The 16,393-nt window shown below is 35.2% G+C and overlaps 1 protein-coding gene across 6 annotated transcripts in view; it reads left to right on the forward strand.

Annotated features, from left to right (window-relative positions):
- Positions 1 to 14,444, forward strand: part of CGNL1 (cingulin like 1) — a 54,928-nt gene extending 40,484 nt beyond the window's left edge. For 4 of the 6 annotated variants that reach the window (XM_030228435.2, XM_050978385.1, XM_050978384.1 and 1 more), the window contains 7 exons: positions 690 to 851; positions 1,627 to 1,716; positions 7,345 to 7,428; positions 8,621 to 8,745; positions 9,290 to 9,398; positions 10,267 to 10,430; positions 10,998 to 14,444. In XM_030228435.2, coding sequence (XP_030084295.1) covers positions 690 to 851; positions 1,627 to 1,716; positions 7,345 to 7,428; positions 8,621 to 8,745; positions 9,290 to 9,398; positions 10,267 to 10,430; positions 10,998 to 11,148 — 885 coding nt within the window. In that variant the 3' untranslated portion in view covers positions 11,149 to 14,444. Of the gene's footprint in view, positions 1 to 689; positions 852 to 1,626; positions 1,717 to 7,344; positions 7,429 to 8,620; positions 8,746 to 9,289; positions 9,399 to 10,200; positions 10,431 to 10,997 lie in introns of those variants that run through there. The other 2 variants (XM_030228436.2, XM_050978386.1) reach the window with 2 other exon arrangements.
- The last annotated feature ends 1,949 nt before the right edge of the window (positions 14,445 to 16,393 follow it).

Below are 16,393 nucleotides of genomic sequence, written 5' to 3' on the forward strand. Positions count from 1 at the left end.
GTGCAACCAAGAATTAACCAGTCTTGAGTGTCTTCTTCATAGTATGTAAATTTTGTCATAAAGACAATCCAGTCTTTTAAAAATCTGCATATACCTGCTCTCCAGTTGGAAAAATTATGACAATACATTGGTCACAGATGTTTTCTCTGTATGGAATTTTTTTGTCATACGATTATTCCAGTTTAGAACTCTTATATTGCCCCCTCCCATTAGAAAACTTGTTTTAAATTAAATTTAAAAGAACAACAGTAGAAGAATGAGTAGTTCCGGTATATTGTTCTGTCTTCCTTCTATATTTATTCCATTCAGGAATGGGGAACCTTTGTAAAGGGATGAAGACTCATGCTGAAAACTGAAAGAATAAGCAGTGATTTTGAGAACATAGCTCTTGAGCTGAATGAAGTTGTATGTAGATATCTACACTAATACATAAATCAAATATGTAAACGTATGTTTGCAAAGCGTAAGCACACGGTGTTTGCAGCTGTCTCATTGTAGGTCATAATCCAAGTTTATTTTCTTGGTGCCATCTGGTGGATAAAACAAAAATTACTGTGAAGAGCCAGTAACTCAATGGAATTCCTGTCATGCTTCCAGATCTGTTGTGTTTGCAGTGAGTCCCCTTTGCTGCCATCCCTTGTTTATAGCAAGTACAGTCTTAGTGAATTGCCGTGATCTTATTGCTTCAGATGCGTCTGATGGAAGAGAACCTGAGGGACCACCAGAGAGCCCAGGATGAGGCAATAACAAAAACTCAGTTACTGGAACAGACTGTGAAAAGCTTGGAGTATGAACTGGAAGCCAAAAACCACTTAAAAGATGATCGGGCAAGACAAATCAAACTAATGGAGGTAAAAGACATTTCCTAAGACTTTTTCTTTTTGGAAGAGATGAAAATAATTTTGTTTCACATGGATTTTGCTTGGAAGAAATCAACATAGCTTCATGTTTTTGAAAATCCTTGTATTATTACTGCAGGAATTAATGTGGTATATTTTAAAGGTAATTTGTTAGCATATCTATTGTAAACATGATATGTTATAAATTAGAATTTTCTCTCATACTTTTAATGAACTTCTTTTTAATTCATTTTATCTAGTGCTTATCATACAGATTTGCATGATTTTCATTTCTAGGCCCATCATTCAGAACTTCAAAAGTATTTAGAAGTGTAAGCTTTGTTTAGCCTTTGATATCAGTTCGTTTCAGGAGTGTGAATAACATTGTGCCTCTAACTTGTTACAGGGCTTCATAACTGTTCAGTTCAACTAGGCTGTCATTTGACTTTCATAAACAAACATCTCTGTCATTGTACTCAGATAAGAAGAAATTTGTCTTCCAAATGTAAAATGTAATACAGACACTCAAAAAAACCATTACAGAAACATAACAGAATTTATCTTATACTCTTGAAATTGTTGAGAATGATTTTAACAAAGGAAACAAAATGCTTATTTTACTTCGACCTGCCATCTCTTTTGCTGTGTGTTTTAAGAGGCATTTTCGTTTCCAAGCTTAGTCTTTCAGACACTTTGGGTCCTTGAAGTTTAAAGAAGAATGCCCTGATAGCAATCTGAAGAGGATGGAAAGCAGTAGGCTGAGGTTGCTTTTCTTTGTTCCACTTAGGACAAGTTGTCTCACCTGGAACTTGAGCTTGATGAAGAAAAGAATAATTCGGATTTGTTGTCTGAGAGGATCAGCAGGTGCAGAGAACAGGTACTTGAACAAGTTGTGCAGCTTTTGCTTAATGATTCTATGAAAAAGTGTTATTAGGATCACAATCAATATTGATCAACTAAATAATCATTGCCAATATGATTTATATGCTATACTTGAGCAGAGCATGCAAATCCAAAAAACCCAGGGTTCACAAACATGATGAAATATGCTCCCTCCACATCATCACAAACCATTTTTTTATATTATTCTAACTGGAAAACAGACACAGGATATATATAAAGCCTGAAGACTAGTAAACCTGTTGTGAAGAGTCTCTTATATTGAAGGATCACTATTTTAATCATACTGAAAAGTAATTCACCATAATAGACTCTTAATTTCAAAGAAGGAAGAAAAGGCGCTTTAGGAAATTATGGAATTACTTAGTGAAATCAGCTGAACCAAGAATGCTAGCCAGTTTCAACAGAGAGGAAGCTTTATTTTCATAACAAGTGTAAAAAACTGATTAACATATATCAAAGGCAAGACAACTGGAAAGTATTTTCCACATAAACACATCAGTCTTTTGTTCCAGAAATGTAATATAAGTTGATAGCCCAGAAATAGGGGAAGAAGGATTTATAAGGTTTTTGAGCTTGTGTCTCATGGGGCAGAAAATATAAATACTTGCCATGCTAAGTGAGACCTATCATAGTAACTCAAACAAGTAACAAAAAGATTTTTGTCTGTATAAGTAAAGGGAAGAAGTTGTGGAGACTGTAGGATGAGGCCTCAGTCAAGAGAAAAAGTAATCCAGGTATGCCCTGTCAAATAAAGGAACATTTTACCTCTGTCTTCAGTAAAGCCTGTGAAAGTGCAGGTGGGGGAGTGAGTACATTGGAAATGAAACCATTGGGTTGGAAATTACCAAGTCTTAGGAGATTTAGGAGTTCATTGGGTTGAAGACAGAGGCCTGAATAATGTTATTCAAGATTTCTGAAAGAGCTGACATAAGAAATGATAGGTCCTATAACAAAGATTTATAATAAACCAGTAAAGTAGAGTATAGGGCCTAATTACTGCGAAAGCAGCCAGACATCCATGGCTGAGTAGTCAGAATCATGCAGATGTTGTAGTAGTTCATGGGAAAAAATACAGTGATGTCGCTGTCTTGGAATATCTTGGTCTAGATAATGTTCTTTGCCTTAGAAAGATGTGAAACTGATGCGTAACTCCTTACAGCACATCTGCTGCTGTAACTCTACATGAAGTACTACAGCTCATAGTAATTTCCTAGAAGCTCAGGGGATAGTTAGCATTGAGGTACCCACAGTAGTCTGTTCTCATCTCATTTCTTTCTCCAGAAAAAAAAAAAAAAAGAACTACTGACATTCTTTTGAATAGCTGTAGCTTCAGAGGAAGAACAGAAAGTAAATCCTAGTTTCTGTGTCTTTTCAATGAAATTGTGTGTTCCACTGAGACAGCTGGAGAGTTTAAAGTGAGGTAGAGCTCAGCTTTCTCTCATACATCCTTGAAGCTCCAAGGCACCATTACTTCTTTGTTTGAAGTCAGGCTACTGAGATTCTATTTGATTGTAATAAAGACTTGCTGCTATTGTTCTGTTGATATTGTTCAGACTCTGAGTCAGTGGGTGAAATAGAATGTATAGGACCTATAATAATGTGGGGTCATGCTGTTGTTAAATCAGGAAGTCTGTGCCTGTGTTGTAAACCTGGGATAAAAGTACTTTAGTCATAGCTGCCATGGAAGTTAATTTGCTAACTGAATGGAAACCTAAAATACAGTTTGGTGACTAAAATGTTACATAATGGGTGAAAGACATGTTTATTTTGAGGTCTGGAATTTCTCATTTCACACATGAGTTATAAAGGTTTCTTTGTTTTGATTTTATGCCAGAATGACTAAGTAGTCAAATTACTAAAGAGTATTTCAGGGTCTGCTAAGCATTTATAATGACATGAGAAATTATAATGGATTTATTTTGGTAATATCTGTATTCCTCTACATTTTAAAAACTATTATTATAAATATTTTATTTTAACATACTGATAATGAACTATAATACTGAAATTTCCAGTAAAAACAAATTTAAACAACTGGTTCTTTTTTACATAAAGCTGAATGTTTGACTAAACATTGGCAAGAATAATAGTTCACATTTCGCTTGCCATGAAATGTTATTCTTTTTTAATTTAAACACCCTTTTGAATCTGAATGGCTGCATAACACACTGTTCTCATCTCCTTTTGCCTTTGTTCTAAGAAGTACTACAGCAGAGTGGAAACAGAAAAAAATGTTAGGGAAAAGTGGGTCAAATCCTGTTAGTTTTTAAGTGATAATGTATTAGTAAATCTAGAAAGACCAAAATGCTGAAACGACACTAACACAGACACAAATGTGAGCACATTTGAGTGCTCTTCTTTCTCAAATGGAAAGCTAGAGCACTCAGCTGCTCTTTGAGTCTAAAAGAGTCTCCTGGGCAGGGGCAGGCATGGGGAACAGGGACAACCAAAGTTATATTTTAATAAGTGATTTTTTTTCTATGAACAAGTGCAATGAAGTATCTATTGCCATATTGACTTAGCAAACGTAATTGAAAAATCCTGATGATAATTCTTGTGTTCTGTGAAAATGCAGGCAAGAGTCTTTTGACCTTAGAGTTGTTTCCAGTAACTGTGAAAAATAGACTTGTGAGTTTTCATGACAATTTTAGAATAAATAGATAGGGATAAAATTACACTGACCCACATAATGGGTCAGCTTCCTTTTGGTAAAGTGTTCCCTGTGGAGAGCTCTATACCTGATCTTTAGCTGCCACTGGCTGTGGGTAGCAAAGAAATGAAAATCTGGATATGAAGGTTGTTTTTCAATTTTGAAGCATCAAAGGGATTTTTTTAGCTTTAACTTTCTTCTTGATTAGTCATTGGGTTTTTTGGTCACATACTTGGAAATTGTCTAAGGTATATATTATATACATATATATGTATTAACAGGAAACATTGGCTGTAAACCTGTGAGATGATGAACAATACCAATGGCATCTAAATTATTATTAGAAATCAAATTGCTTTCGCTGTAATGAATTCAACAGCTGCTTTTAATCCTAAAGCTGGCACAAAATGATAAAGCTTGTAAAATCTGATACATTTGCTTTTCTCAATTCTTTGTTGTTAGCATTCTTCAAATCCAGCTGTGATAAGTGTTACCTTAAGCTGCAGAAATAGTTTATCCTTTTAACACAGTTAAAAGATATTAGACATAGGAAGGGTAGAACATGGAACATGAAGTCCCACATGGTACCTACAGAGAGTATGGCCATGAAACTGGTACATCTTACTGCTGTGAAATAAGTGGAACTTCAAGCACATTTTGTCACACAACTGTTTTTCTCCTTTGTGCATGTTAATTATGTGTTTAAAAACTGTTTAACTGTTGAAAAACACAAGAAGATAAAACAGTTTATATCTCCTCCAGCAAAAATTCTATCTGCTGCCCTTTTCTTTTAACAAGCTCTTGTAGATATTTTCATGTAGCTTACTGATTTAAATCAGATATAGATCTTTTTCTCTCTCCCAGTACCTTTCTGTGAGGTTGCTTTTACCAAGAGTTGTCCAACAACAGTAGCAGTCATCTTGGAAATGTCCTCTAAATAATTCCTTACTTTGAATCTTGGGAAGGCTGCACAAATTTGTTACAGCCTCTGAGCACAGTAAGAGCACAGTGAAACCTCAGAGTGGTCCATTAAGCAAGTACCTACATAAAACAAAACCCCTTTCTTCAGTTAACAGCTACATTTTTAATTAGTCTTTCATTTTACCACAAATTTAACTGTATTTTTTCCTGTGTCTGTCTTGCTGAAGCAATTACAGCAGAATAAATTCTATGTAATCCCTCACAGTAGAACTTTTTTCATATATTTTATTAATAAATACAGCTATTATACACATGTGATTCTAATTTGTGTCTATAAAGTAATACTTTACTATATAATATTTTACTATATAACATATAAAACCTTGTTATTATTAGGCTTCCATGTGACAATGAGAGCTTTTAAGAAATTACCCAGCTGTTGAGAACACAGCCACGTGTTGCCATTGGTATTCTAGGAGCTGTTATGACCTTAGTTTTCAGGAATGCCTTCTACTCTTCTGTCCCCATGCTGTGACATAACATATGCAATTGCATGCGTTGCTGCCATTATTTGTATTCATATATCAATTTACAAGCTCCAGAAAAAATGCAAATTACTTCCTTTAACCATGATTAACTAAAAATGTATCTTTTAATAGTATGTTGTGGTTAAAAAAATAAGGCCTAGGGCAAATTTTCATCTGCTGTACTTGTTTAACCTTCACATTCTTAACATTGCTTTTGGATGTTTTTATGCAAGAATTCCCAATGACTTTTGAAAGTCCTTTACTGAGATAAATCTGGAACTGAGAGTTGCTTAACTGGGATGGTGTGTTCATGCAAGTTCATATGTAACTGATGCAAAGCAGGGAAGAGTGCTGTGACCACTGAAATCTTCATCAGTCTTTTTTTTTGCAGGGACAGTAATTGATACAGATATTCACTGTGTTCCCCAGATGATGTCTATCATAAAAAGCCCTGTACAGTATAAACCACAAATGCTGTAGTAACATTTGCTGTGCCTGTAAAAGTATTTTTAGAGATTTGCAGGGAGTCTCAGAAAGATTGGAATCAAGAGAAATAGTTCCATAGCACTACAAACTTTGTTTTCAGCACCAAAGTTTCAGTAGCAGCTGTTAGGTAGTTTGGAGTTTTTCTCTGAGCTCAATTTCTTTTTCAATCAAGTCCAATAGTGAGGTAAAACAAACTAATTTTGCATTCTTGTCTTGAGTCTATATTGATTAAGTTGCTTTTTAACATCTTTACACATGGAGAATATATCTTCCTTGTGGTTGTTGAATATGGAGCAGTAATATTAACAGAAACTGTAGAAAAAATTGTCTTTCAACAAAACAAGCAAACCCCCCCCCTCTAAATCTAGAAGTTGGTGCCCCTCCAGTACAACAGACATGAAAGTGACTGAAGGAGGGGAGCAATGTTTGTATCCATCATCCAGCAGAGTCTGTTGAAAAAGAGCTTTTACTACTCCCATACATACAGAAAACTGCAGTTCTCTGTGCAGTGTTTCACTGAGCTCTGGGCACTTGTCTGCAGGTACAAGTTTGTGTTTAATAAAGAGAAACTTTACTAAGACTAGCGAGCAACTTAAAAGTAAGGTACTGTTCCAGAGATTCAGACTTGAAGAAGAAAACAACTGGAAAAGATGTTTGAAGAGGGATGTGATGTTCCAGAACTCAGTGTTCTGCCATGTGATGTGTCTTTTATAGAACAGCTTAGAGTTGAGTTCCTTGCTACAGAATGTATATGGTAAACATCAACAATATCCAGTGTGGGTGTGAAATGCCTAGAATGAGTACTGGGAATAACATGGACTGCTTGAAGCATAGAGTTTTGTCCAAGATTGTAGCTGTAAAGCTCGTCTGAAATCATGTATATGTCTTGAGTTATGAGAAAGAGCACATTGCTTATTGCACAGGTATATGTAGTTTATATATATGCATACATACAGTATAATATAGATAAATATAATCTAAGTCTCTTATTAAAATTTCTGTCTTCTTTCTCTAACAGATTGAACAAATGAGGACAGAGCTACTTCAGGAAAGAGCTATAAAACAAGACTTGGAGTGTGACAAAATTTCGTTGGAAAGACAGGTAATTATGTCTGGTTGTAAATGACCACTTTCAGAGGAGCTGTTCTGCCAAGGCTTAACAGTACTTCAGGAACACTGTTGAAGATATAATTTAAAGTAATTGGGATTTTAGTTGAGTATTTTTTTCTGTAGTAGTAAACAATTCTTCTGCAGTTCAGTCATCTTTGAAAGCAAGGTTACTTATCATAGCCCTTAGGTGAGATCCAAAGCAAAGGTATCTCAACAATTCATAGTATTATTTCAAAACTCAAGAACATAAAACAGATTGTAATGGGAATTTAGAGAACATGTTAGTACAACACATCTAATTAGGTGCCTTCAGTTATGTGACATTGATCTCATCTTAATTGTTTGAGAAAAAAGAATGCCACCTACTGGTATATGCTATGTACATTCTTATACTGTAGTTTTGATCTTCCTGTCATAGTCCTTTTTTCTGTGTTTGAGACCTGAGATCATGCTTTGAATTTCTGTAACAAAGAGCTTTATTTTTCTGTTCATCATGTAACTCTTTATTTGTTGGGGTATTTTTTTCTGTCAATTGTTTGACTAGGTCCCCATTGAAAATCTATATTACCTAGCCTCAGAAAAATGTAAGTGTAAATCTTAGCAAAAAGTCTCCCTTTACAAATCTTTTTTGAGTATATTTGTAGTAGGAATAGCATTAGAGAGTTAAGAAAGGCAGGGGGAATAGAAATATTCCAGGTGCCCTGGGTTTCCACAGAAAGTAGGGGGACACCCCAGTAATAGCTTTGATAAAGTAAAGCAGTATTGGATGTAAATAATTTCCTTGTCTACTTGTTCTAGCCATACACCAGTGATTTATAGGGCAAGAACACAGAATTTTAGAAAAGAATTGGGTGTAGCATAAAAAAAAAAAGGCATTTGAAAAAAAAATTGGCACATTAAAAAGTACTGCTGAAAGGGGCTTGCAACTACCTGAAGTTTAAGTGTCCATTTAATCCTAAAACTTGAACTGAAGCCGAACAGTAAATTCTTTTCAACCAGCCAAAGAAGTTGAAAATTTATTTGTAGTAAACTGGAAAATCTCAATGACTTTCCAAGTTCACTAAGAACTATACTGCTCACTGTACATACTGATAGATGTTTTCCTGGAGAACATGAATTTGGTGTTAAGGAGATATTTGTCCATCTGAGTAAGTGTGTATTAACCAAGTGTGTTCCAACCACAGAACAAGGACTTGAAGAGCCGAATCCTTCACCTTGAAGGTTCTTACCGATCCAGTAAGGAGGGACTTGTTGCTCAGATGGAGGCAAGGATCACAGAGCTGGAAGAACGACTTGCAAATGAAGAGAGGTAAAACCAGTAATGTTAAGATCAAAACATGCACATTTATGCTTGTTATTATGGCCCCTTGCTAATATTAAATCTCTCTTACAATTAACCTGGGGTTTTTTCAGCAAATTAAAATGGTTACTGTTTCATAAAAGTATTGCATGTTTTATTTTTTACTGCAAGCACAGTAGAAGTTTGTCTTAAAATTTAAAACTGGGCACATGGTTCCGTAGCTCCTTATTTTATAAAAGTCTAATATCAGGAATAGGCTTAGAAATATTAATTGTACTGTAACATCCACTTTCATGTTTGCTTTTTGTTTAATCTTGGTGGAGTATACTTTTGTTGCTAAATGATGCTATGGTGTCAGAAGAAATTCTCCTCAGTAATTTCTGCTTATGAATGAATTTCTCAATATGTTGCATGGAATCAGTAAATCCAAGCAGGGACCCTAAGTATTTATTTAATTCTTATAAGATTGTTAAAGAATTAAACTATCAAGACTGGGAGCATTTCTGTTCCTTTTTTACAAACCTGTCTTTTCTTGGCTTTGATTTTTTACTAGGGATAGAGTCAATTTCCAACTAAGTAACCGCAGACTTGAAAGAAAAGTGAAGGAGTTAATGTTGCAAGTAGATGATGAACATCTGTCATTGACTGATCAGAAGGATCAGGTAGGAAGAAAGACTAATATGAAAATATCTGATATTAATCCTACTAGCCTAATCCATCATGTATAAAAGATACAAGACAAATAAGGGTAGATTCTGATTACTCTGTTTATGAACTCCCATTTAGTGATATTTGCAGCTGCCATTGCATCATGTGCTTTTGTCTAGTACTAAATTGTTATTAATTTTGAAAATTATAAAAAGAAAGTTACAGAAGCAATGCTAATTTAAGAAATAAATCAAATAACAGACAGTTATTGATCCTATAAATATACCAGCAAGTAATCTGTTTTGCCACCATAAAATTTTGTTTAAAGAAAAAAACTGTTTACTGTTAAATAAACAGTTAGGCTGTAAGTCTAAGCACACACTGATGTTCCAGTAGCAATGTGCTCTACCATTACTGTCGATTAAACATGGCTTGTTTCAGCACCTGAGCCAACAGTTAATGTTCTGCCTGGAGAATGAACAGTGTGTTTCAAATTGCAGACATCCATTACAGGAATGATCTTAAATAATCCTCTGGGTTTTTGAAATGTATTTTATAGTATCTGTCTGTTAAAGTTGTTTAACTTAGACACACTTATAACTCTACTCTGTTGTAATTGATAACCAGCTCTTGCTATCACATAATACTGTCTCACTCTACCAAAGCTTGCTTTGCTTGCTGCTGGTTTTTCTCTGTAAAAAAAGAGTATCACATTATTTTTCTTGAAGTCTAATGCTGACTTTCAAATATTTCTGAAGCAGAGGATTACAGTGTCACTACACTGGCAAAGTTTTGTCTTTATTCTCCCTCTCATAGATGCTGGAAGAATAAAATTCCTTTATTAAAATAGTCCTCTAATCAGATGACATGTAAATATTGCAGTTGAGTTTGCGTTTGAAAGCAATGAAACGTCAAGTAGAAGAAGCTGAAGAAGAAATAGACAGACTGGAAAATGCTAAAAAGAAACTTCAGAGAGAACTTGAAGAGCAACTAGACATAAATGAACAATTGCAAGGACAGCTTAACACTGCAAAAAAAGAATTAAGGTAGGATGAGTTTTCTGACCTTCCAGTTCTGTATCACACCACTTCTCACACATTTGACCACTTGCTCCTGTAGTCCATAGACTGAAGGCTTCCTCTACAAGTTTGTCATCAACATACACAGTTTGACACAAACCTGTGAAACTCTCTAGGTGTCCCAGCCTTCTTTCCATTATCTCGCTACTGAATAAAGTCATTGAGGCAGGGAATATAAAATGGAAAAAATTGGTGGCACTTGACACTCTTACCATTTGCAGCAGTAAAAATTTCCCTAATGGCTGAGAGGTACAATCATCCTGTGTGAGTTTTCCTTGGCCATCTGTGAACATCCCAATGTGCAAAGTTTACAGTTTCCTCTCTCTGCCACTTTAGTTAGAGGTGCTTGAAAATATAATTGCACAATCTGTGCATGTTTCCTTCATGTAAGATGTCGTCTGTGATAACCCCTGCTGCAGCACTTTGGCATCCTTCAAAAATGTAAATCCTGCCTGCCAATGTTTAAAGCTTTCTGTAAGTGTTCTGTGTGTAGATGTGCTGTTTTAATAGCAAATATGTGTGGTTTTGTTTTAGTAGACTGAAGAAGTCTCCAAGTAAAGTGTTGGCTGATTCTGATGATGATGATGATGATGACGATGATGATGATTTCAGCACGGATGGTGATAGTCTCTGTGAAGTACCTTCAGGAAATAATTCCTCAAAAGATGATGACACAAAAATCTAAATAAGTATGGATGCAATTCCTTGAAAGTACTGGAAGAATAACATAAGAAACTGGATATTCTAGAAGCCAAGTGACATAAAGGGATTTAAGAGTTGGGAATACAATGTTTCCATCCATATTGTACCATTTTCTTATTTAGATCGCCACTGTTTATTATAGAAAACAGGATTGCATTATAAAACACCTATAAAACTATATATATCTATAAACTGCTACTGAAAATGTGGGAATAATATTTCACATTGGAAATGGGATTTTGCTAAAATTCTGTTCAAGTAAAAAGCCATCTGATATTAATTCAAAATTAGTTTTTAGTTATTAAAAACTTTTCCCTAAAATTAAGGAAACTATGGAAGATTATTTAATAACTGTAAGTAAGGGGAAATTATGTATAAAATGTAAATATTTTAAATTTGATCTTTTTATTGACTAGTACTATTTTGTAAAGTTTCAAATATTATATAAATCAGTTTGAAATGTAAAATCTTTATATTGAATGCTATGTTTGGGTTTTCACTAAGAGGAAAACAAATGAAAATGAATACATTTCATGCTTTACAGAGCAGATTCATAGTTCCTGGGCCAGGAAGTACATTTAAATACCAGGGGAAGTTTTATTGTATATGTTCTGTATATTAGAGGTCAAATATTAATCCTGCCTGTTAACTTTAAAAGGACCATCACATCTGCATGATGAGAGAGGCTTGGCTTCCAGTGTCAACTTCATTTGGGAAGCTTTCTGTTCTTAGTAGGGAAGGGTGAGAATGATGTCAGTCATTACTTGGTATTTTTCATTTCCTGAAAGGAATTCAGTTCTGCCAGGGGCAGAATGTTATAGGCCTGCTGATTTGATGACATTGGGACAGTCTTATCTTGCAAGTTTCTAAAGAGTCCCACTTGTTCCAGTAAAATTACTTGTGGTCTTTGGCTTAAGTACATGCTTAAATCTGTTAATTGATATGAAAATTTTATGCTGCTGGCAAGAAATTGCACTAAGGAAACAGAAAGCATGTAATCTGATTTTTCTTTCTAAGTTCTTCTTGACCATCTGCTAGTGATATATTGCAGTGCATGGTCATATCTGCAGATATGCATTGGTATTTCAGTTTACAGCAGTATCTGTATTTTGGGTTATCCATCTATTCAACAAACTTTGTGGGAAATTTAAAAGAAAGAGCATTGAAAATTTTATTTTAAAAACACTTTCTGTTTTATTGCTAAAAGTATTTTTTGCCATTTGTATTATGCCAGACTGGTTTTGCTTCTTTGCAAATCTAGAATTCTAAGGAAAGGGCATTACTACAAAATTTTGTTAATAAACCATAGTAAGGTCCTGTCTATTTATCAGTATTTGTCCTCAGTTACAGGTTAGTGAGCACTTGTTCATTGATTTGATCAAGTAATCATGGAATTGTAAAAAATACCTAGAACTGAAGTTGCTGGGAGCTTCCATTATTCCCACAGAGGAATCTGCTGCAGAAAACAAATTGAACAGCTCTGCCAGTGAGGCTGGCAGATGTGGTTAAGGCAAACGTCCTGACAATGGCAGTATCCATTTTCATACAGGTACATGAAATGAAACTCCTGCCTGCGAGGTCAGAAATATATTCCTGCATAGCAGATCACACACTCTTTGCCATGTAATTCCCTTCAACTTTCTTTTGATCATTTGAGTTATACAGGAAATAATAGGAATGGCAAAGTTGTTTCTGAATCTTGCGTCTTTTCTAGTAGCATGCACATGGAATATTTTGCAATATTGGCATTACTATTTTGGCATCACAGGAACAGCCTTCCATCCAAGAAGACCTGTGCTACACTGGACTGACAATCATCATAGAAACTGCTATTTGTTGTTTCTTTTGCATGTTTATGTAGACTTAACTTCAAGCAACTGATTCCAATCCCCAGTACTCTGTCCTATAGTGTTTATAGATTACTTATTTCAAACCACTGGAAAAAAATCAATTAATATTTCATCTACCTCCAGTTACACTACACTGTAAAAGAAAAATTCACTTAAAATAAACAGTCAGTGCTCTCAGTTCTACTCTGTGCATATACCTCGATATGATAATTGAATTCCATATAGAAGACATGTTATAACAAGAAAATAATTTTCTGGGAAATATTGATGCTGTAAACAAATTTCTGCATTTTCCTCTCTTTGGATAGCTACTGTCTTTGTAACTTGTAAAGCAGGTGGCAGGGTTAACATCTAGAAGACTCCTCATTTGGTCTTAGAAGGAGGAAGACAATATTGTTACAGACTCCTACTGGCAGCAATTCTTCTTAGTAAACCTCTTTTTCAGAAAAAGAACTTGTCTTTAGTTTGTTCACGTGGACTTGCCAGTGGCTTTTCCTCATTAGAGTTCTCAAATAATAGGACTAAAAGTCTTAAGACACTGAAAAAGATATTTCAATTCATTCACCAAGCAGTTGGTAGCTCTGTTTCTCAATACTTGATAACTATGGTGATGGTAAAACCATCTTCATTGCCACAAACAAAATTTATAGTAGTTTACAGTCATCTTGTTTGTTCACTCCACATCCTGTTTGCTCTCATCAAAGTCCATGTTCAGTCAAAGTTTCGTTTAGAAAATTTTTCCTGGTTTTTTTCATGTAATCTATTTTTAAATTAATTTCAGAATAAGCTCTTGACCCATAAAAGGAAGCAAGAGGGGGTATATGTAAAAAAATATGGTTAAAAGACATATAGTGACTAGAAGTTGGTATAAACATCAGAGTTGCTAGTGTATTACAGAGACATGGCTTGAATTCTGAGCTGTACAGACCTTCAGGTTTTTTCCACAGTACTGCAATATCTCTTAAACAAACAGACCTGAGCTAAATCATGTTTTCTATAAGCCTAAACTGATGACTTTTATAGTGGATGCTTGTCTCTCAGTGTAAGTAATCTCTAGTGAACAGTGAACTTTTGGTCCTTTCTGGGATTAATGGTCTTGGTTTTCTGAGTCTGTTATGGTAGATAGGAGAAGACAAATTACTTCTACAAGAGGTTTTTTTCTGTTTTGAATCCACCAGCATTTGGCAAGTGCTCCAAAGTCTTTACATGGCAGCTTCTATACAGTGCAAAATATGTAAATGTTAAGCAAGTGAAGAAAATCCTCCTGTCCTCCATAGACTCCTAACTTATAAAATTAAAGATACTCATCACAATAATGCATTTTAATGCCCTTGAGTTTGGAAGGCATTCCTTTTCATAAAAGCATTAATATCTTTCAGATGTCATATCTCTTGTTAGTGCCTAAAGAAATAAAAAGGAAAAATGGTCATCTTTTTGCTGTCCTGTACCTGTTTCCCTGCACTGCACTTTATTTAAGGAAACTCCTGTACTATGCAAATGCTTTGGTTCATCACTGTGCTTTTTAGTGTTCAATCACCAGGCACGTTTTCCCCCCACAACTCTGGGTGATGAGAGTGTAACTTGTTGATTAATCTGTGTATTTCTCTGATTTATCCTCTTTCTTCTGAACTTAATTCTTCCCTTTTCCTGATTAAATAATCTGTTCTGATTTATAAATTATTTTCTAAACTGTTCCAGAAGCCATGTGTTTTCCTAATTTTTTACAGACCAGCTGTGTGCTTTGCTGAGTGAGCTACATAGTGCAATAGCTTCAGCTTTTAAGCCTTTTCTGGATCACACAGCATATTTTAGTAATTAAATGTTGATTCTTTTCACTTACTGGAGCTTCCTATCCTGTGAGTAGAGCTACATATTTCAGCTGCTTAATTTCTACCAACTGTACTTCTCCAGTAACATTGCAAAATGTTCAAAGACTTTGCTGAAAGAGCAACATTCTTTAGAAATTGCCAGGGTTTCTTACACATTTAATTTCTTTTTTTGCATAAGGTTCTGACTAGGTCACATGTTTAACCCCTTGACCCTACTGTGTTATACTGAGGGAAATTTCATTGGCATCTCAAAATTTACTCAGGAGCACTGGGCTGTTGAGAAAAAGGTATAGAATTAATAGAAAGATATTTTTGTATTACAGGTTTTTATATGTAAGAAAGGAAAGATTTAAGAAGAAGGGAAGTTCAGCAGGCAAGGCCAAGTGCAGTAGTCAGTTTGCCTCACCTACCTCAGAAGCAGAATGACAGCACTTTCTGGTTGGTACCAGTGACCCTTGTGTGAGGTCAGCAGGGACTGTTTTATGTAAACTGGAACATTTGATCTTTTTTCCATTTCTAATAACAATTTACTGCTTTATTTAGATCCTGAAGCTTCATGCCATTAGCAGAAGAACAGGCAATAAAAAATTTACTTTAATTCAGAGCACAGGTGGAGGATGAGAGTTTAAGCTTTCCAAGTTGACAGTAGGAAAACTGTAGGAACACTTCTATGTGAGTGCAGAGGAGGAACTCACTACAGGTAACTCCATTACAGGTAACCTGAGTTTTGCTTTGCCTTCTGTGTACTTCTATTTTCAGCAGAATGGGCTTTCTGAACAGTGCTTCATGTGTTAGGTTACAGAGCTATTTTCACTGGTTTCAAGTACTCCTTTCACCTTGGTTGTATGCAGGCTGGCTAGGATGGACCCTACCAAAAGGCATAATGGGAAGTAAGAAAAATGCAGACAGCAGCAAAGATTCAATTCAGGATCCAGTTCTGATTAATTTGATTTTGACGTTCCCTTCACTCTTAAGGGTGCTGGCACATCTGAGATTGAATGTCTGGCTCTGCAGTAACCAGCAGGCTCTGTGGAGTGTCTTTTTTGCAGAACAACAGCCTTAAGTATAGATTTCCTTGCTTTATGGGGAGTTTCAAATCTGGTTTTGTTCAAACAAGAAAATTGTTTATTGTGAAACAGGTAGAATGGCTATGAAAAGTGGAATGGAAAAATAATAAAGTGAGTCCAATAAAACTATGTAAAAGTAGTAAAATCAGCCAACTAAAGAAAGGAAGCTTCCTGAATTAGGCTATGTGTACTTTAAACACAGCCCACTGTGCCTTGCTATTTCAGGACATATTGTGTATGGTGTCCACCTATTTTAGAGATAAGATCAAATTTGTAATTTAGATCAGAATGTCCCTCCCAAATATGAACTTCTTAAGCATTACTGAGTCACAATGGAAAACTATGGTCTGTGTGGATATAACAAACCGACTCAAAATGCTCACAAATGTGGAAATTCATTTTTCTAAATGAAACAGGTTCTGTTTAGAGACCCTGCTGGACCAGCTGCTTACAACTAAGCAGCCCTATAAAGGTGCAGATAA

The sequence above is a fragment of the Serinus canaria genome, chromosome 10 (assembly GCF_022539315.1).
Source record: "Serinus canaria isolate serCan28SL12 chromosome 10, serCan2020, whole genome shotgun sequence".
NCBI classification, from domain to species: domain Eukaryota; kingdom Metazoa; phylum Chordata; class Aves; order Passeriformes; family Fringillidae; genus Serinus; species Serinus canaria.